Source organism: Phaseolus vulgaris, chromosome 10 (genome assembly GCF_051622355.1).
Source record: "Phaseolus vulgaris cultivar YP4 chromosome 10, ASM5162235v1, whole genome shotgun sequence".
In the NCBI taxonomy this organism is placed as follows: domain Eukaryota; kingdom Viridiplantae; phylum Streptophyta; class Magnoliopsida; order Fabales; family Fabaceae; genus Phaseolus; species Phaseolus vulgaris.
The window spans coordinates 3,418,520-3,439,701 of record NC_143507.1 but is presented as its reverse complement, the minus strand read 5'-3'; the positions used below and the strand labels follow the sequence as shown (position 1 = coordinate 3,439,701).

Genomic DNA, 21,182 nt, shown 5'->3' with positions numbered 1-21,182 from the left:
TTGAGACCTTGGTTTGATGAGGTTGGCACTTCCTTTTGTCTTCTATCTTAGAGAGGTAGCTCATGCAATCTCAAGATTCCAAAGAGCTCATCCCGCGTTAGCTTCTTCAGGTCATAGGCCTTTATAATGGTCGTTGTCTTGAGCTCCAAATCTTAGGCATGTTATCCAACCACTTTCGATTTATTGGAGCTTTGGAGAAGCTCTGTTTGAGAGCTTTTAGCCTGTTTAGAAGGATTTGCATCTATTCTTCCCGAGATGAGGTAGGTCAAAATTCGAGGTGGCTCCAAGTGGTCTCCCTTCAAGCTTTAGTGATTCAGCTCCAAAGGAATAAGGCGGCTCTACCTACAAAAAAAATACTCTAACGCTCAAGTCAGTAAGAGCATCAAATTTTGTGTATATAGTGAGTATTGTGCGAAAAATCGAGTTGGGGATACTCCCTGTGAGTGTTTATCTATTTATAAGCCTTCATGGGCTTGGACCTTTGACATTGGTTTTTCCAAGTTTTAGATGTAACCTTTCATAGTATATTTTCATAAAATCTCAATATAATCAAATTATTTTGTAATATAATCAGAGATATTGTGTGATTAAATCAACATTTTAATGGACTGAGATATTATGTTTATGATCAAAGATATTATATAATAAAATCAGTGTATTTAAAGAAAATGGAATATTATGCCTTAAAATCAGCTTACGTTAAATCCTGACAATTGTGCGTTAATAAGATTAATTCCCATAATATATTCTTTTCAAATTAATGTTACATAATATATGTTTATGTACATACTATTTTATAATTTTAATAATATTTTGTTCTAATAATTATTATAATAATTAATTTTTAAATTATATATTCTATTATAGTAAAAAATGGATGCACATTCCATTCCACTATTGTATTCCAAACAACAAAACTAATGATATCAATTGAATTTATTTGAAAATTGGCTAACTCTATCATTCACTAAATTTATAACTTGATGTTATTGCACTGAGCATTTTGACCAGCAGGGATGCATCTGCAGGAAGTTAGCAATGCATGCATGCTGGTGGTTGAAACAACAAGAAGAGTTTTTTATATATATAAAAATTCTCATATTAATCATGGTTATCAAACTTTACATTTTAATTAGACTTACACATAAAAAAATATTATTAAAAAAAAGAAAATTAGTTTAATATAATAATTATTTTGTTTTTAGTATAATAAAAGAATTAATTTAATATAAAATTCTTAGTAATTTTTTAAAAAACCTAATTATATACTAATGTTAATTTTTCTTAAAATAAATATATGCTCAATTAATCGTTAACTGAGTTAAAATAAATAAAATGTTACTGTTGCTTGTACTAAGAATAAAAAATTAAATATGTCAATCTTATTGGAGTGGAGTGACTATTAATAACCAATAAAAAAATTAGGTATAAATTTAATGATATATGAATGTGGATGTTATTACTTTACTAGATAAGTGTATACTATATTACACTTATTTCTCAATTATTTTATTTTAAAAAATAAGTAGTTGTTAATTTGTATTTTTTTAATTTATTTGTTTATGTTCACCCTTTTATTTTTCCTCCTTAAAGAGAGATAAAGAAAAGTGAAAACCAGATATTGAAGAAGAGTGATGTGAAAAAGTGAAGGAAGCATTCTTCATGCAATCTGCATGAAAATAATTGTCTGTTGACAGTTGAAAATTATATGACTTTTTCTTTTTGTTTTGCGTGTCATCTTGTCGGTCCGTTTTCAATTTCTCGTTTGACATGGTTTGACACGCTTCCAAATGAACATTTCAATTTTCTTTCTTCTTCTAAATTAACTTTTTTTTTTCAGCTAATAATGAAAATCAATTTAAACAACGTTATTATTCACATTAGTATTTAAAAATTTGGTATGAACTCCTACCATTCTATTACATGCATAAATTCAAATCTTATTAGGTTAAATATTTTTTTATATTTTATGCGAAATTGATTTTTTTCTAATACAAATTTTAAACTGAGTATTTATAGTAAAATAACAATATTGAAATATTTTTTTGAAAGTTTTTTTTTTTTGACAAATACATTTTCAATGTGATTAAGATGTTAAATATTTGATGGTATTCATCACTTATATGAAAATTTTATAATATTATAATATAATATGTTAAAAATTTATTTATTACGTAAAACAAAATACGAATAAATTAATTCTAATAATTTCTTTATTATATGTACTCAGGAAATCTAAAGTTTGAATAAGTTAAAAGTGTTCACCATTATCAAAATAGTTCTAGACTTATTAATTAAAATAATCTACCTCAAAAACTATCAAATGATTTAAAATTCAAAGTCAATACTAACATTAAAACTAACTAAAAGAAAATTATTAAATAACAACAAAATTTAAAATAAAAAATAATTAATCACTATATTAACTAAATTAAATATTATTTTAAAAACTATAAATTATTGATATATAAATTAATTTCTATTATTAATAAAAAATTATAAAACGATTTAAAAATTTATATCTAAATTAGTTTGAAACTAATTTAAAATTTAAAATATTAGTAGGTAAAATCTTGGTAAGTAATTTATATATCAATTTAAAAATTGTTTTAATTTTTTAATAAATAATAGAAATCACTTTAAATATCAATAATATTTAGTTTTTAAAATAATATTTAATTTAGTAAATATAATAACTAATTATTTTAGTTTCTAAATTTAATTTTTATTTAATAATTTTTTAATGTAATTTATATATAATATAATTGATTAACTCTAACATACTATTTTAATACAATTAAATTGAAACATTGATATAATTTATTAAGATAAAATGAAAATTTTAAAGTAACTCTTACTTCTTTTTTATATTGAATTCATTGAAAAGTCTTATATATATTTTTAAAAGTTAAGGTTTAACATATTCATCATGTTTCTTTAATTTAAAATATCCTTTAAAGACAAAAAAAATTGAAAATTCCACCTAGACAATACTTTGAATGTGACTATGGATATAAAATTGTTATTTTACCAAATTCGGGGTTAGAACATATATCAATATTAATATTATTATAATTATATATAATTAAATCTATAATTATAATTAAGATATATTTTATAAAATATTTCAATATATGCAATATCAAATGAATTAAGTGATTATTATGCATGACAGGTTGTGTTAAGTTGAAAGAGCATGACCATAGACCATAACATCTACATCAATGAAAGAATAGTGAAGAAGTGGATTATCACTGGAATGGCTTAATAATAAGATCAAAGAAAGCTGTCAGTGATGAATAAAGCAGTAGAGAAGTTTGATATCCGCATTTATTTTTCACCTACCCCTTCATTTTGAAATGTGAGAGGAATAAATTAGCTAATAAATTCCCATGTTCGTATGCGTTTGGTAGTTAGTATAGACAAAGTTGATGGAAAAAGTAAAGTCAACCAACTAATTCTCTGAATAGTCAAGTGCCTCCATTAACAAAGTGAACCAAGTTTAACTTTTTATCCTTCTACTTTTTGCTTTATGATTCTTCTTTTCCTAACCAAAATCATTTCAACTTGAAAACTTTCTGAGATCTCAGCTACTCACTGAGCAATCACTAGCATCAACCAAAAGGCCTTTTGTGTTTTCTTTCTTCTGTTTTGGGTGTTTGCTTTTGCTTTTGCTTTTGCATTTTGGAGTTTTTTGTTTGCATGCTTGTTTTTGTTGGGTTTGAAAGATATAATCCAAACCTTTTTGTATTGGGGTGATTTGAGTTGATGGGTTCTTGTTGGAGCAGTAGGACGAAGGCTGTGAGCCCTTCAAGTGCAGGTAAGCTACTTCTGTATTTGCATGTTACATCATTTTGTTTCCTCTTAATATCTGAATAAGCTAAATTACTTGTCAAGATTTAGTTTTTTGGAGTTGGGGTTTGATTATCATAATCTTGAAGTTGTCAACTTGATGAAGATTTGGGCTGCCATAGACATGCATGCTATGCTTCAGATCCTTGCAATATAAGGCTGCTATGTCTTATCTGATGGTGTGATCTGTGTTTCTTCATAGTTGAGGAGGTTCACTGAATGCCTAAATTCTTGATTTGAGCCTTAGTGTAAATTTTCAATTTTTTTTTGAAACCCCTTGTGGTGTTCTTCACTGTGGTGAATCCTGGTGGAAAAAACAGTAATTTGAGTTTAAGAGAAAATATAGTTAGCAATATTGGATTCCATGTAAATTTGGTAATGAGTGATGATGACCTTGTATATTTTGTTTGTTACAAGGCACTATGGTGACTGAATTTTTGATAACTTGAATTTGGTACGTATGCAGGGTTCACTTCTAGAAGTGTGAGCAGAGAGGGCTATGACATCCATTCAAGTAGCAGGAACTCATCATCCTCCATGCCCATGACCCCTCGGAGCGAGGGTGAGATCTTACAATCTTCAAATTTGAAAAGCTACAGCTACAATGAGCTAAGAATAGCAACAAAACATTTCAGCCCAGACAATGTCTTAGGGGAAGGTGGATTTGGTTCAGTTTTTAAGGGTTGGATTGATGAGCATTCGCTTTCTGTTACCAAGCAGGGAATAGGCATGGTTGTTGCTGTGAAGAGACTTAACCAAGAGGGATTCCAGGGTCACAAGGAATGGTTGGTAAGTGTCAATTATTTTCTGGACACATTTCTGTTTCCTCATTTGATGAAGATTCTGGCTTGAAGTTGTTTTATATTAACAAGATTCTAGGCAACTCCAAGATTTCCTAGATAATCATTCACTTAGTATGTTTGTTTCTGTTTGCAGATTCTTATAAAACTCATGTTAGACATCACTATAACGATTATGTTTAACTTTACCAGTCTTTTCTTATGATTTTATTGTCTTACTTTACTAAACAAATTTTTTGATAATTTTCTTCTTGTTTTTAATTGTAACTTGCAGGCTGAAATAAACTATCTTGGGCAACTGCAGCATCCTAATCTTGTCAAGTTGATAGGCTACTGCTTAGAGGATCAGCACCGGCTTCTAGTTTATGAGTATATGCCAAAGGGCAGTGTGGAGAATCATCTATTCAGGAGTCAGTACCATGTTGTTTATACCAATACACTTAGGGTATCCTAGAATATCTCAATATATTGTTGAATCAATTAATTGTGTAATTGCGAAACAATCTTAGGAATTGTTTGCTACATTACCTTATTTCTTTCCTTATAGGCTTAGGCTTTGTAGTAGCAATGCTATGCTATTCCTCCTTCAGAAGAGATTGTAATTTTTGCTTAATCTCCCAAAGTTTCAATACTAACGTTGAAGATATCATCATCAATGCAGGGGGGTCTCATTTTCAGCAGCTTTCTTGGACATTAAGATTGAAAATATCCCTTGGAGCTGCTAGGGGTCTTGCTTTTCTCCATAACACAGAAACTAAAGTCATATACCGAGACTTCAAGACTTCTAATATCCTGCTTGATACGGTATGTACTGAAAACTTGGCAATGTCTTGGTATGGTTGAATATGATGGATTTAGGATTCAATGAATAAGCTAGTTAATTCACGTATGTTTTGCAGAACTACAATGCCAAACTTTCTGATTTTGGGCTGGCCAGAGATGGACCAACTGGTGATAAGAGCCATGTTTCTACAAGGGTCATGGGAACACATGGATATGCAGCACCAGAGTATCTAGCAACAGGTACAATATCTGGTTTCTCAAATTGAGTTCCCTACTTGCTTTTCAGCTTTCCATGCCACAGTTTTCCATAAAAAAATTACACTTTCTTTGTTGATGGACCATATAGATCAAATTCAGGTCATTTTCTCTGTTCATTACTACTCTTTGGAGTGGCCTCTACACATTATTGCTTGCACAGGAATGGTTCCAAACACTCTTACATTACATGTCCATTCTTTCAAGCTTTAGCTGAATGCCACTTTTCTTGAGATGTAATGTAATAACCTATACACTTTGTGCACAAAACTATGATGTTGGTCTTTGTTTATAAATTTGTGAAATAACAATATCTAAGTCACACATAGTGTTTGGCATAATATACAAACAAGGAGATGATGCATACCAAATCTTGATATCTAACTAACCCTTTTCATTGTTTACAAGGTCACCTTACTTCCAAGAGTGATGTGTATAGTTTTGGAGTAGTTCTTTTGGAAATGTTATCAGGAAGGCGTGCCATAGACAAGAATAGGCCATCTGGAGAACAATGCTTGGTGGAATGGGCAAAACCTTACCTTGCTAACAAACGAAGGGTTTTTCGTGTAATGGATAGTCGTCTAGAAGGTCAGTATTCCCTTAACCGAGCTCAAAGAGCAGCCACCCTTGCTTTTCAGTGTCTTTCCGTAGAGCCCAAATACAGGCCAAACATGGATGAAGTGGTGAGAGTGTTGGAGCAAGTGCGTGAGTCAAATGATGAAGGCAAAAATGGTAATTGTAAAAAGCGTAGAGTGAGTGGCTCTGGCCTTGGCCATCCCAATGGACTACCTGCATCTGCTAGCACAGGAAGTTCTGATGCTCCAAAAAAGTTGGCTTATCCAAGACCTTCTGCATCTCTTCTTTATGTTTAAGTGAAGGAATTTTGTGGTGAGAAGGGAGTGCTATGTAATTGTTAGCTGTTCTTAGGTGGACATGAACCATACCTGTTAAGCAATGTATAGTTCCCTATCTTTTTATCATGTACTTTGGCCTACATTCTAATACTGATTGTTAACATAGTGCCATCTAATCTGGATCCTTGAAGTTTTTTGTTACTCTTGAATCCTTTATAAAAGTGCAATGGAACCAACAAACTTTATCACTATATGATCCTTTAAATCCAACCCCCTTTAATTAATTTTGATTAAGTACTTTAGACTAAGTGAACTGACTAGTTCCCACGGTTAAAATGAATGTCCACCTCTCGTTCTCTCAGCCTTAGTCACACTAATTCATCACTAAATATTAGCGTAATAAGATAAAAACCAAATATGGATTACTTGTTAATTAATGATAAATTAAGAAGGAGAAGGTTTGGACCTAATAATATAAATACTATAAACAGCTGGTGGTCCAGTAAGACTAACAAAGTCCATTATCTAATAGTATAAATAGGTGACGAGGTGAATAGGTAGATGATACCTTTGCAGATCTGCCTCCTCTCTGTTTGTGAGTCCATAAGATTGTAAGTTCGTGAACTTAGAATAATTGGTTGTTGTTGTATCGGAATAAGCCCCGTAAAAACACTAAGCATAAATTCCTTTAAGTGTAAAATTTCTTCTACTATTAACTTAGCTCAATCCTTTTATGACAAGACTTTTAGTAATCCAAATCTAAAAAGAATTTAATTAGTAAAGTTTAGTACCAAAAAACTTCAAATATTTAAGGAGAGTTGAGAGTTAACCCAGGATTAAGTGGACTAGTGACAAACTAAACTAAATAATTTCATTCAAACTAAATAAGCTGGTCACTCTTTCTCCTTTCACTCAGATCAACAACTCTAGTTCCTCTGCGTCAACCTTCGTTCCTTCGCCTCGATTGAGAGGATACCTACAAAAGGTGCTTTGACGATCAAGTAAGTGTTCGGTATTCGGTGTTTGGTGTAATTAATGCGCGATAATGACATACATTTTTCTCAAAACTTGTGACTATTTATATGATTATTATGGGTCCATTATTATTGGGTCGGATTAGCGTTTGGATCGTGATTAAGAACACATTACCTAATTTTTACTTATTGTTTAAGATCTTTAATGCATTTCGAACATGCCAGTTGGCATAAACCGGACACCGAAACCTCTAGGATTCGTCCGATTCCGACCAGTACAAATTCATCTTTTCCTAAATCAACTACTCTTCATTACACACTCTGTCCTTCTCTCTAGTTGCTTTCTTCACTCACTTTTTTTGTTACTTTCCATCTCTTCTCAAAGGTTAAAGGTGTGGAATTTTGGAGAAGTCTTTTCTCTCATTCTCTTGTAGTTTCCCTTGGTTAGGGTTGGGCAAAAAAGTTTGAGTTTCAATTCGTCTACACTAGAAAAAATTGTTCCAAACTGAAATATAATTTAAATTGGATTGAACTGAACTACTCTTGCAATTAACTTGTTAAATCAAGAATGTCATTATTCTTCAAATCAATAATGAACTTGTTATATTCATCCAATTTTATGCTAATTTTCTTTTCACTATTGAATCTTATACGAGTACAACACTTGCTTTAGATATAGACAATTTGTTAGAAATTTGGTCATACACAAGCTCTCAAGCTTCATAATAATGTAATTGAAGTCGTTTATTTAGATACTTGCCTCAACACCTTATTACCGAGGCTTAGAATAGTCACCCTGTGAGCCTTCTCTAATAGTGTTTTCTTATCCTATTTGCACCAAGGCTATGTCAAGCTTGGATTTACCTCCAACTCTTTGATAAGGCTTTTTGAACCAAAAAGGCATGCATATTCAATCATCACAATCCAAAATCATTCAATTTAGTGAACTTCCCAAGCTCCTAGTTTGTTTAAGTCATAATGATTAATTATTCACGTTCACTACACCAATATGGTAACACATACAAGTTCATTACAAGATCATCTACCACAAAAACAATATTCAATAGCATAACAAACCCCAAATAAACACGGAAATAGAGTTTGAAAAAAATAAAATATTACACCAAAAATATTGAAGTATCAATGAACTTCAATCTATATCCATGACAAACTTCATTATAAAAATCAAAATTACAACAAAAAGTTTTCCACTCAGTGAACTTTTACTCTCTCCGTTAATAGTAACTAATTCACACTTACACTACTAAGTAATAATACAATGTTCGTATTTATACACAACCAGCTTAATTAACTCTTTTTATGTGCATACATGACAAGAGAACAATGTCGTTTTACACACAAAAAAATATTTAGGTATCAATAAACTTGAATCTATATCCACTACAAACTTCATTATTAAAAAATTACAACAAAACATTTCCCATTTAGTAAACTTACACTCTCTTAATTAATAGTAACTAATTCACACTTACACTACTAAATGACAATACAATGTCCATTTTTATGTGACAATAGAGAGAACAATGTTGTTGACACCTGGTCACCAAAACTAGAACCTCTAGCTTGTTTACAAGTAATAGATTTTTTTTTTATAAAAGCTTTCGTGTTAGGCCTTACTGTGCAACTTGACATCTCAGTTAGGCTGACACCTTAAGTAACAACAATTATTTGTCATCACATGAAAAAATTATTATTATAAAAAATACAAAAAAAATATGGGGGACTAGACCAAAACCCATATGTTAACAAAAATGATACATAGGTCGACTATACCTATTCATAAAGAATTCTAAGCACAGACTAGATGAAAGCTTATTATACTAATGAAATGATTCTCTATTAATAAATCCTAAATTAGCCAACTTATCAGCTCACACATTCTCTTCACGAAAAAAATATGAGTAATCATAAACCTGTTTATTTCCACAATAATTAAGACAAGTATTGCATCAATTACGAAGCATCCATAGAACATTGGTTCTAGCAATAAATGCAACACAAACCAAGGCAGAATCACATTCAAGTCATACATTAGTAAACCTCATCTTCTGAGCTTCCTCCATAGCATGTATAACTCTATAAAACTTAGCCACCATAGTAGTCTAAACTTCAAGAAACTCAGAGAAAGCACTAGTAAACTACTCTTTCATACTCCCACAGAAACTACATTCACAAGTAACTAGACCAGGATATCCCATAGCAACCCCATCAATATTAATTTTAACTCAGCCTGGTGAAGGGAACTCACATCTAACAAAGAAAGAGGACAAAGAACTTTACCCGTACCAAAAAACTTAATCACGTTGAAATCCAACATATTATCACAACAAATGTTAATAAGATAATTAACTAAATTACTATATCATTTTATTTTTTATAGATATGTTAGCTTAATTTTTTATTTTGTTTAATATTTTCAAAAACCTTCATATTAAATAATGAGAATAATTGTTTATGTTATTACTATTTTTTACATAAAATTTAGAAATCAAATTAACATTTTGACAACTAATTTTAGTTCTAAAAAAACTCTAAGTTTAACTTACTCCTTTTTTTTTCTATAAATCTTTCTTGATTACTCACTTGGTCTTCTTGATTATTTTTATCTTAATTGTATCATTTCCACAAAATATTTGTAGCCATTTTATACAACAAGAAAGTCTTCTCATATTATAATGGCATTAAAACTAACATTTAAATATTAAGAATTATTTAGAAACAATAAATACCAGTACCATCTAACATTTAAATATAAAGAATTATTTAAAAACAATAAATACCAGTACCGTGGATGGTAAGAGTAATAATTACTAATAAATTCACGGTGAAAGAATACAAAAATCTTTATTACAAAAGAGTACTATGACTTATAAATTTTTAATTTAAGATCATAAAATAAAATTTATAAATCCTTATATATTATAAAATGTAACAAAATACTTCTTAAAACATACAAATTTAGAAAGCTCTTTGTTTCTTTACTAAACAGAATTTACTCAACCCAAGATCCAATGATCCTTGATATGGTCAATTGTATTGAATTTATTTTTTATTCAAGAACATTAGAAGGAGAAGAAAGTAGTACTAATAAAACATATAAAGAGGAAGTGAGGAACAACATATAAATGAACATTTAAAGAGAAAGACATGCATTATAACAAAAACATATTACATAAATGTTTGGTTGATAATAACAGAGATGCTGCGGGCTACATGAACTTTGCAGCCTCCTCAGCCCCCATTAAGTCAAAAAGCATTGCTGGGTAATAAAGATGCCAGCAACACCCAATAACACTTCACTACTACTTAATAATAATATCACATTCACCTTCAAAAACCAAACCATACCCACTATCACTTTATCTTATCTAACATTCTCTTACTTTTTCTCCCTACACACTCCACCCAACACATCTTCAAACTTTCCCAGAAAATAAAGGAAAATTGAAGTGGGAAAAAAACTGAACCAAAGTTAAAACAAAGCTTCATTATATTTTCTTTCCTAAAATTCAAGATAGTTCTAATTTTGGTTCTCTAAAAAAAATTTTTTTTAATCCCTTAAAATTAAAAAGATATAGTTTTGATTTTTAAATTTTTAGCATTTAAAAATTAGAATTTTTTTTTTTTTTTCTTTAAGGGATTAAAAAGCATTTTTAAATTCAAAAGACCAAAACTAGAATGATCTCTAATTTTAGATGTAAAAGATATAATTAAAAAAACTGAAACTAAGAAAAACAAACATTGATGATGTTTTAAAATTGGTTTTTTCTTTCAAATGCGGAAATTCTTGCCCGTGAAGGTCTGTCCGAACTGCCAATGAGAAGGCGCCACGTTCCACGAGGTTGACGTGCGTCTGTCACCGCCCGTGACTCTGAAGGAAAGGGCCTGGCCCACTAAATTGGCATTGGATTGCCAATTTTGCCCCCAGTTTCGGCTCATGCTGTTCCACCCACTTTTGCTTCCTTTCACGCTCACGCGCACGATATCTCCTGCACCCGCCACGTTGGAGATCAAAACCAGGTTGAAGTAACGAAAACCGTTGATCATGAATCTAATTCCACCAGCCTTTCTACATGCCACCCTGCACAAAGTAAAATATGATTATTTTCTACTAAAGTGCTTATTTATAAACTTTATTTTAGTAATCAAATCCTAAAACATTTTTTTTTATTCTTAAGCATATTTGTCCTATATTTTTTTATTAAGACTAATTAGATCATGTAGAGTTGGAAGATGAAAAAGCAAGAAGATTGAGAATTTTAATAAAATTTAATCAATAAAAATATTAGTGTGTAATGATGAATGTGCAGATTATATATGAACATTTTTGCACTAATTATAATTGTAAAAATAAATATTTTTTTAAAAATAAATAATATTTTACTGAAATTTGTAAACTGATAAAAACTGTAACTTCATTTATAAAGTTATCAAAATAGTATTTTTCCTCTTATCTTTATCATATATCATAGGGTTTTGTGAGGAATATGAAAGAGAACAATCAAACATAAGTCAAAAACGTCAACTTCATCTTCTGAGGGTTGTCTTGGGACAGGCCAAAGCACATAATTCCTCGGTTTCCATAATAAATAAACACTCAAATTACAATAATACCCTCCTCAAAATAAATAATAATAACAAATATTTACACCATCTCCCAAAAACTAATTCTTTATTTAATAAAATCTGTTTCGCACAAATAATTAAATTGTAAAAATTAAGCATATTAAAATAAACTAAAATGAAATTGTAAAAATTAAAACACATATAAAATGAAATTTGTAAAATATGTAATTAAACCTAGGGTTTTATAAACTTCATTTTCTTCTAGCAGTGCTATATTTTTTAATAAATCTTGGAAAAAAAGTTGAACAATGACAAAGAAGACAGACATTCAACATAATGAAAACCTCACCGGCGGTAGCTGACAGGGACAATTCCGGCGCGGTACTGGGCGATCTTGAGGAACATTGGCATGGCGAGGTCGAAGTGGGGGCGAGGAGGGTTGCACCAGCCGCCATTGTCACTGGGGAGTGCGAGATTGGGCGGGCAGAAGTTGGTGGCGGTGATGATGATGGAAGGCCTTCCAGGGTTGCACCACCGTGGATCCTGGTCGCATTTTATCTCGAAACACGCACCACAACTCAACCCATTGTTGAACAGTGCAGTGCTCAAAGCTGCAGTGTTCACCCCATACCCTTGGCTGTATAGATTCCCGTACCCACATGCTCCACCTAAAAAAACACAAACAAATCAAAACATAAATAATTATTCTTCACTGGTAGAAGATTTCACACGTTTTTTACACATCTTTAGAGAAATTTGTTGCATTTTAGGTGAATTTGTTTTTTTCAATCATGTATTATTACTAATTATACTAACATCATTTTTTAATGCCCGAATACAAGTCTCATAACTTAAGGTTGAGAATAAAGAAGGGTAAAAGGTGAAGAAAAAAAAGGTTATAAAATAAAAATATAATGAATGGAAGAGTACAAAACAGACTGAAAAATGATTTTTTGTTTGGTCAAATTATACAATAAAATCCACAATGGAAAAAATAGTGTTCGAACATAAAAGAGCTAGATGTGAGTTAAGGAACTTAGAACAATGTATAGAAGAGAAAGGTGACATTTTTATGGTTGCAGTGGTGTATATTTTGAAGGGACAGGGGAACCAGACATCGTGGGTTGAAAGAATTGGGCACTTTAAGGTTTTTAAAGAAGTTACATTTACATGGGTAGAGCTAGAAATTGGTTGGGATGGGTTTTGGGAGAAACTTAGTTGAAAAACAAGAGAGTTGAAGAGTGAAGGTTTGTGTACATACCCATTGTTCCAGAGGCATCGCTTCCACCGTAGAAAGTGGCGTGGGCACCCTGCCATGCTCCACCGGTGTAGACACCGGGAATTCTGGCATTGGTGGCAACGAAAAGAGTGACGAATGATGCAATGCAGAGACTAAGCATTTCAGCCATGGCAGAGAGAGAAAGGGAGAGAAAGTGATAAGGTGTTTTGGTTGGGTTGAGTTTGTAGCGAATGCAAAGTGGTACTTATGTATGGAGGCAAAGCAGTGGCACAATAGTTACCATCCCATTAATGGACTCTCTCTCCCACTAACCATGTTATGATGGGTGTAATTATTTTTTGCTATGGGATGAAAGGATATTTTGACTTCACTAAGTGTAAATGGAATTACTAATAAATTGGTTTCACTCTTTTTTTTTTTTTTTGTCTTTTTACAATGGATTGACACATGTGCTGCCATTTGCATCTTGGAGTAGGCTTTTACTTTCAGCACTCCCATAATTACTAAATGCACCTCCTACTAAAAAAAGACTGCAGTGCTATTCCTTGTTTATACTAAAGAAAAAGACTAAAATACTATTCCTTGTTTACCCTGCCATTGTTGTTACTGCCACCATCACAGTTGTTTACACATTCATTCTCCATTGCACATTGCTTATTGTACTCTTGAAGAGGAAAAAGAAAAGAGTTGTTCTAGAAAGTTCATTTTGGAATTATTATTTATGTTTTGGAAAACTTGTTTTGGAAATTATATTCTAGAAATCTCATTCATTCCCAAATGCATTTTATATGTTTTAAAAAAATTGTCTTAGAAAACTCATTCCATAAGAAGTTGAACGTACAATTGGATCTAGAAGAGTGGATTGAATAGAGCACAAACTCTAATTTTGATACCTCCAAAATTATAAAGGTAAAACAATATCTAAAAGATAAAGGGTACAACCATAACTTGGGCTACCTCTAGTCTTCTTAAGTAGGAACTCGCTTGAGAGTCTTTATCAACACAAGTATTCTCCACATTTCCAAGTACACAAGTATTTCTAGGTACACAAATATTCTCCACCTCTCCAAGTAACAAGTATTAAACACATCTTCAAGCAACAAGTATTGAACATCTCTTCAAACAACAAATCTTAATCTCTCCCTAAGACTAAGACCTCTCAACAAGTGAGAGAAACACTCTCGACAAGAGAGCTAATTGTGAAAGCTCACAGGATAATCTTCAAACAATGAAGAATTACAATACAAGGCTCATTCCCCAACTATGAGTGCTCTAAACAACAAATATGAAATATACTCTTTAAACCCTAAGACAATGAATCGTAAAATCGTTTGTAGTAATTTTTGTATGCTTTTATGATTTTTGTCATTTTTTTCTTCATCTTCAAGGTATTTATATAGTGTTCCAGATTGTGACCATTGAAGCTTTCATTCATATCTTTGTTCACATAGTTGTTAGACGCTAGATAAGAAAATCTTGCTCTTGATTAATTCTGTTGTGTATTGTATTTGAAATGTTTCTTCTTTTAGTTTCAATGTGAACGTCGATTCATTAATGTTTTTGGGTATCCTTCATTTTTATTAATTTTTCATCATCTTTATCACGTTGGACGCTGAATATGGAAACTCTTGCTTTGGTTATATTATTTGCGCCTTTGAGCATATGAAACAATTCAAATTGTTTTCTTTATGATCTTTGATGTGAACATTAACCCTTGAATGCATGTGACTTATTCTTCAATCATATCTCTGTCACTTGCTTCACTGCAATTATCTTAGACGCTAATTATGGAAATGATTGGTTAACATTTATTGTGCATCTCTTACTTTGAGTTTGTGAGCATTGATGTATGATAATGTTATTCCTTGAATTACGTTTTGCATTTCTTGAAATAAGCCTTTGCATTAATGCACTTTCAAAATAATCACCATGAGAAGGAGAAGGATGTCACTCATCACCTTCACATATGCCGATTTCAAGGCTATAAACTCTCTCTAAGATAATTTCATGGTCATCACCATGGAAGTAGAGGACTTCTTTGTAATGAAGACCCTGGTAAATAAAGGAAGTTTTGTGGACATCTTCTATTGGAAGATCTTCAAGAAGTTGCAAATCCCAGAGTAAAAAATTTGCCCTTACGAAAAGCAGATTGTTGGGTTCTGGGGAGAAAGGGTGGATACTAAGGGTACATAGATCTGTACACCAAGTTAGGGGGAAGTCATCTCAACAACCGAACAATCAAAATTTGATACCAAATTATGGATGTCAACACGTCCTATAATATATTACTCGGGGGGACATCCCTAAACAAGTTGGGAACCATAATGTCCCACCTCTACCTAGCTATGAAATTCCCCTCAACGTCCAAAGACATTGTAACCGTGCACGTTGATTAGAGGACAACCCGAGAATGTTACGCGGCCAGTTTACGGGTATAGCAGTTGTCCAGAACCAAACCCTTGCACCAACCATGAGCATGGTTGATTTGGACCCTAGAAACGAAGATGAATATCGTGTGCAACTCGAAGGGGAAACGATGACAGTACGACTCCGGGAAGACTCAAGGTAGCATGTGAGGGTTCTAACATTTCTTACTTACACATCTTTGTTACCCTCGTAGTTGACCTTTAGAGAGTCTCATTTCCTTATCAATTTTCAACCTACAAGTCTTTTGTATTCATTTTTAGATAAAACACAAATAAGGGTGTATCTTTCTTTGTTATTTAACTGCATGGAGGTAAACTCTTGTTCTTCCCAGTGTTCTTTTGTTGATTCAATCTTGATAACTCCTTTAGTGAGTAATCTGCCACAGTTGATTTAGACTTGACATACTTCTTGATATGATATTTCCAATACGAAAAGTCTCTCCTAGAAAGGTTTGAGGCCTTGTAAGGGATGCTCTTTCTACTATCAGTTGTTGTTCCATGTCTATCATTGCTTGGATATTTCATGTAGTCATTGTGAGGCACTCAACCCTTTAGAGGTTGTGCTGTAATACAAACTATGAAAAATAGGTCATAACACAAGAAGAAAGAGTTAAATTGTATTTTAAAACTTTTTAAGATTTTTGCAATGTATCATCTAATATCAAGTAGTTAGACAATATTTTAGGATGACATACACTATCAAGTAATTTTCTTAAAAGATTACGTCTTATTAGGAAAGTCAAACATAACTTCAAATAAGACAAATAAACTGTCTAAAAAGCTTTCCAAAACTTGTTTTCTCTCATTCTAATTGTACTTACAAAAATACCGAAAGGTCTCGATCCTCCCTTCAGCTTTCTGAATCACTGTTGACTCCTAGTCTCATGATGTCTTTGGTCTTCGGTTGGTGTAGGTGGTGTACCTACAAAAGGTATTCTGATGTCTAAGTTAGTGCTCGATTTTAGGTAGTTAAGTGTTATAAATATTTTTTAATGAGTACCTTTGCCTTGGTAGGTGTACCTATTTTTAGGTCATGATAAGCCTCTGAAACTGGGTCAAGATTAGGATAGGTTTCAGGTTAACTTATGGATTTTAGTTAGTTTCCATACAACGATTAAGTTAATCATTTTGTGATTTTGTGTTAAGAGATGCATGTGAGGACCATGTCCGAGGGGTACTTGGTCAACACTTGAGTCTTACATTATCTTATGCTTAAAAAGAAGCTTGCATATGACAAACGAAACATAATTATATTTTATACTTTGTTAGTTCAAAAACACTTAATCAAAATAATTAGGTTTGATGAATTTCTTGCTAACCATCCATCCTTAGCAAGCTTTATGTTATCCTTATTTAAATTATTGTTTTACTTGAAGAACTTCTTGTTTTTCTCTTACTCTGTACATTTAAACTTGAAATGTTTTGACTTTTTATAGTCATAGCACACCACTTTCTTCTTGTGTTCCTTATAATCTTTGCCATGGAACTTCCTTATGTTCTTGAATCCTCCATTGTTTCTCCATATCTTGTTAAGCTTTTATGAGAAAAAGAATATATTCATTATCCAATAAGAAGGAAGATAAGACACAAAATTCATACCCGTTAAATATCAGGAACAAGGATAAATATAATCAAACTTGACACCCATCCCACTCTATTGTCATTCCTAGTTCATAAAAGATAAATTATCAGGTGTGCACAAGCATGCACACGAAGATATTACTATATTTAAGATTTTTCTTTTCTAACTCATTGGTTTCACTACAATTTTATCCTAAAAAGATAAATCATTGAAATAAAATATATATAAATTATCCCGAATTCAAACTCTTTAATCGAGTATATCAAAACAATTGATTTTAAATATTTAACTTAAAAAATAGTTTTTTTATTTAATATGTTAATTTAAAATATTTATAATTAGAAAGTATATGAGAGATTATTTCAAAACATTTTTATAAGAAAAAAGTATAATTATTGAAAGAGCCCACTCTTTTAAACACATGTGTCCACAAAGCATATATAATTAAGCATATGAATTTTAAATAAATTAGTTTCAATAATGCCCACACACTAATGACCTTTCAAGCTTAATCCATATCAAGCAATCCCATGCTTGAAAGCTACAACTATGAATTTAATTATAGAAACAACATTAAATGTTCTCCAATGAAAGATCATACTTTACTCTTCCATTTTCTATCACCACTTCATGTGATGAAGAGATACAATATTTTTAATTTAGCTATGTTAAGCCTTTTTTGATGCGCCAAAAGAGGGAGGGTGGGGTGAGATGAAAAAAGAAAGAAAAGAAAAGAAAATAAAAAAATGAACTTCAGTAGACCTTTCTTTTACTAAAAATATACAAAAATAATAAACATACAATATCATATTATTAAAATCAATTTAAATTTTTTTATGAACATAATCTATTGTGAATATAAGATTTCCATAATTATGAAACTTTTTAATTTTTATAAGGCAATAATATAAATAAAATAATATTTATTTCTTTTCAACTAAATAACTTGTCTTTTAATTCACTTTCTACTAATTTTTCTTTTTCTATTTTATCTTCCAATTTTTTTTTAAACTTGTATCACTACTAGAAAAACATAAAATAGAAACTAATTTTAGATAAAAAAATAATAATTAGTTGCTATAGTAATTAAATTAGAGACCATTTTAGAAACATTTTGCTAATTAGAAACCATTTAAAAATAATAAAAACTAATTTAGAAACCAAAAATTTTTTTAGTCTCTAAAATGGTCTCTAACTTAATCACTATAGCAACTAATTATTTTTTGTCTTTAAAATTAATTTTTATTTAATGATTTTCTAAAATTAGTTTATTTTTAATGATTTTCTAGTGTGTGTGAAAATATATATATATATATATATATATATTTTTTCAGGTGAATTTGAAAACTGATTAAAAAAAGCCTTATCCTGCTGACATTTATTTTTTGTTTCAAATGGTTTATTTTATTCTCCTTTTCTCCTGTCATTTGTATAATATTTGTGAAATAAATAATTAATTTAATACAATAAATATTGACACGTTTTTAATATAATAAAAATACAACAATTTTAGTATAAAAAAATTAATTTTATTAATTTATTTGAATTCATGGTTAAGATAAATGATCTATTTTATTTTTAATAACTCTTACATATATTTATCAAAAAGAAAAAAAAATTAATGATAATATACAATTAATAAGGAATTTTTTGTTTTGATAGTAGCATGTATGACACTTGCATCTACTTCAAGTTTTTAGCATATGAGCTATTCATTATATTGTTGATGATATTTTGATAACAACCAATAGTAAACTTGAGGTCAGAAAGGTTAAATCTGAATTGAATAATGTTCTAGATTAAGGACTTGAGGACTGCTAGAAAGATATTGTGGATTGATATCTCCAAATAACGTGAGTTGAAACGTTTATATTTTTCTCAGGAGACCTATCTCAGAAAAATCCTTGACAAGTTTGACATTACAAACTTGAAACATGTTTCCACACTGTTTGCTTCCCACTACAAGTTGAGTGATAAACAATCTCCTAAAATGGTGGATGAATATCAATATATGGTTGGTATTCCCAAATTTGGTTGGTTCACTGATGGATGCAATGGTTTGCACGTGCCTTAGCATAGCTTATGTTGTGAGTGTTATTAGCGGGCTTATGTCTACCTTGGAAGAGCATATTGGCAAGCTCTTAAGTGGATCCTTTGGTACTTGAAGGGGTCACTTAGAAGAGTCTTGATTTATGGTGGAGCTAGACGATCAGTTAAAGATGTTCCCATAGAAGATTATGTTGACTCAGATTTTGCTAGGTGTATGGACACAAGAGAATCTCTAACAGGATATGTGTTTAATGGTTATGGTATTGTCGTCAGTTGGAAGGTCAGTCTCCAGAAGGTAGTGACTTCGTCAACCAATAAAGTAGAGTATATTCCATGATAGAAGCAGTAAAATAAGCCTTGTGGCTTAAGGGTATAGTTGAAGAGTTGAAGGTGCAAGACCAAGTGGTAACTATTCACTATGATAATAGTGCAATACAATTGTCAAAGAACCAAGTTTATCATGAAAGAATGAAGCACATTGATGTGAAGCTGCACTTTGTGAGAGAAGAGATTGCTCGAGGATCTGTGAAGGTGACGAAGGTCTCAACAAATCACAATCTGTCTAATATGATCACAAAGGTATTGTCTGATAACAAGTTCTTTCATTGTTTAAATTTAATCCAGTTAATGGGTGATTAAGCTTATAATGGGTTTAGATAAATTTTGAGTGTTTTATCACTCAAGTGATATACTAAACCAAGGTGGAGAGTTGTGAAGATTGGTTCAAACAAAATCTAAGTTCAAGTTTTCTGTTTAGAGGTGTTAGACTGTCTAATAGTTCAAGACCGTTTGATGGGTATTAGCATCTATTGAAGAACTGCTATTTTGGATCATCTAACTCGTCTGTTTAATTTTCCTATAACTGTTGACACCTCATATTAATCTTGAAATTGAATCATTGTACATGTGTTTGATTTGTATGAAAAACGTCCTTAGTAAGAAGTTGTAAAACAATTATTTTTTGTCTTGTACTTAGGGACTTGAACTTGACAATTACTGTTTAACGTAAGAGTTGACAATTTCAATAAGATGATTCAGAGAGGAACTTTGAGTTGTAAATCTCAAAAATTATCATAGTAAACTTTGTCATGGACATAAACTGATTATAGTCAAATCACTTAAATTATTAGTGTGATTTTTTTTGTACTCTACTATACTCTCTTTTGCATTCTCATTCTTGATTTCTATATTTTCATATTACATTAATTAATTAAACGATACAATAAAATAAATTATATTTATGTTTTACCAAAATCAAAGGTTTAATAATTGTTTTTACATGTGACTCTTTTAATTTTGAAATATTATTTTTAATATAGTCTATATTTAGTAAGTTAATATAATTTATTTATCATTAGAACAATAATACATAACATGAAAAACGACCAACACATTATTAATTAAAGTTAATTTTATTGAAAGAACTATTAATAATGTCACACATATATATAACAACAACATTATTACAAATTTGACATGAAAATGATACTTATTTATTTATATAAATGTGATAAATTTAAAATATTTACCATAATAGAATTAAATTAAAAAATAATATAAAGAAAAAACTATTCAACTTAAAATAAAAAGCATAAGTTGTATATTGGGAGGTATGGACTTTAAAGAGCAACAACCAAAGTAACTACTCTAACTGCCATGGTATCAAGTACATATCATTTATTATTTTTAGGTATGTAAGAATTGATTTAATATGATATGTGAAAATTGTGTATGTTTAGATTCTTTGTAGAAACAATTTTGAAAAAGAAAATACAATGTG

The 21,182-nt window shown here is 30.7% G+C and overlaps 2 protein-coding genes across 2 annotated transcripts; one reads left to right on the top strand and one right to left on the bottom strand.

Moving 5' to 3' along the window:
* The first annotated feature begins 3,211 nt into the window (after positions 1-3,211).
* LOC137819698 (receptor-like cytoplasmic kinase 176) lies at positions 3,212-6,745 on the top strand. The gene is made up of 6 exons (XM_068623616.2): positions 3,212-3,820; positions 4,319-4,641; positions 4,927-5,062; positions 5,314-5,456; positions 5,552-5,675; positions 6,099-6,745. Exons 1-6 carry the CDS (start codon positions 3,769-3,771, stop codon positions 6,560-6,562), a joined length of 1,242 nt encoding a protein of 413 aa, XP_068479717.2. The 5' UTR covers positions 3,212-3,768; the 3' UTR covers positions 6,563-6,745.
* Positions 6,746-10,665: 3,920 nt separating this feature from the next.
* On the bottom strand, positions 10,666-13,698 carry LOC137819699 (expansin-A4). The gene is made up of 3 exons (XM_068623617.2): positions 13,367-13,698; positions 12,455-12,773; positions 10,666-11,620 (listed from the first exon to the last, which is right to left on the bottom strand). The coding sequence occupies exons 1-3, from the start codon at positions 13,512-13,514 to the stop codon at positions 11,311-11,313; spliced, it is 777 nt and encodes a 258-aa protein (XP_068479718.1). The 5' UTR covers positions 13,515-13,698; the 3' UTR covers positions 10,666-11,310.
* Positions 13,699-21,182: the final 7,484 nt, after the last annotated feature.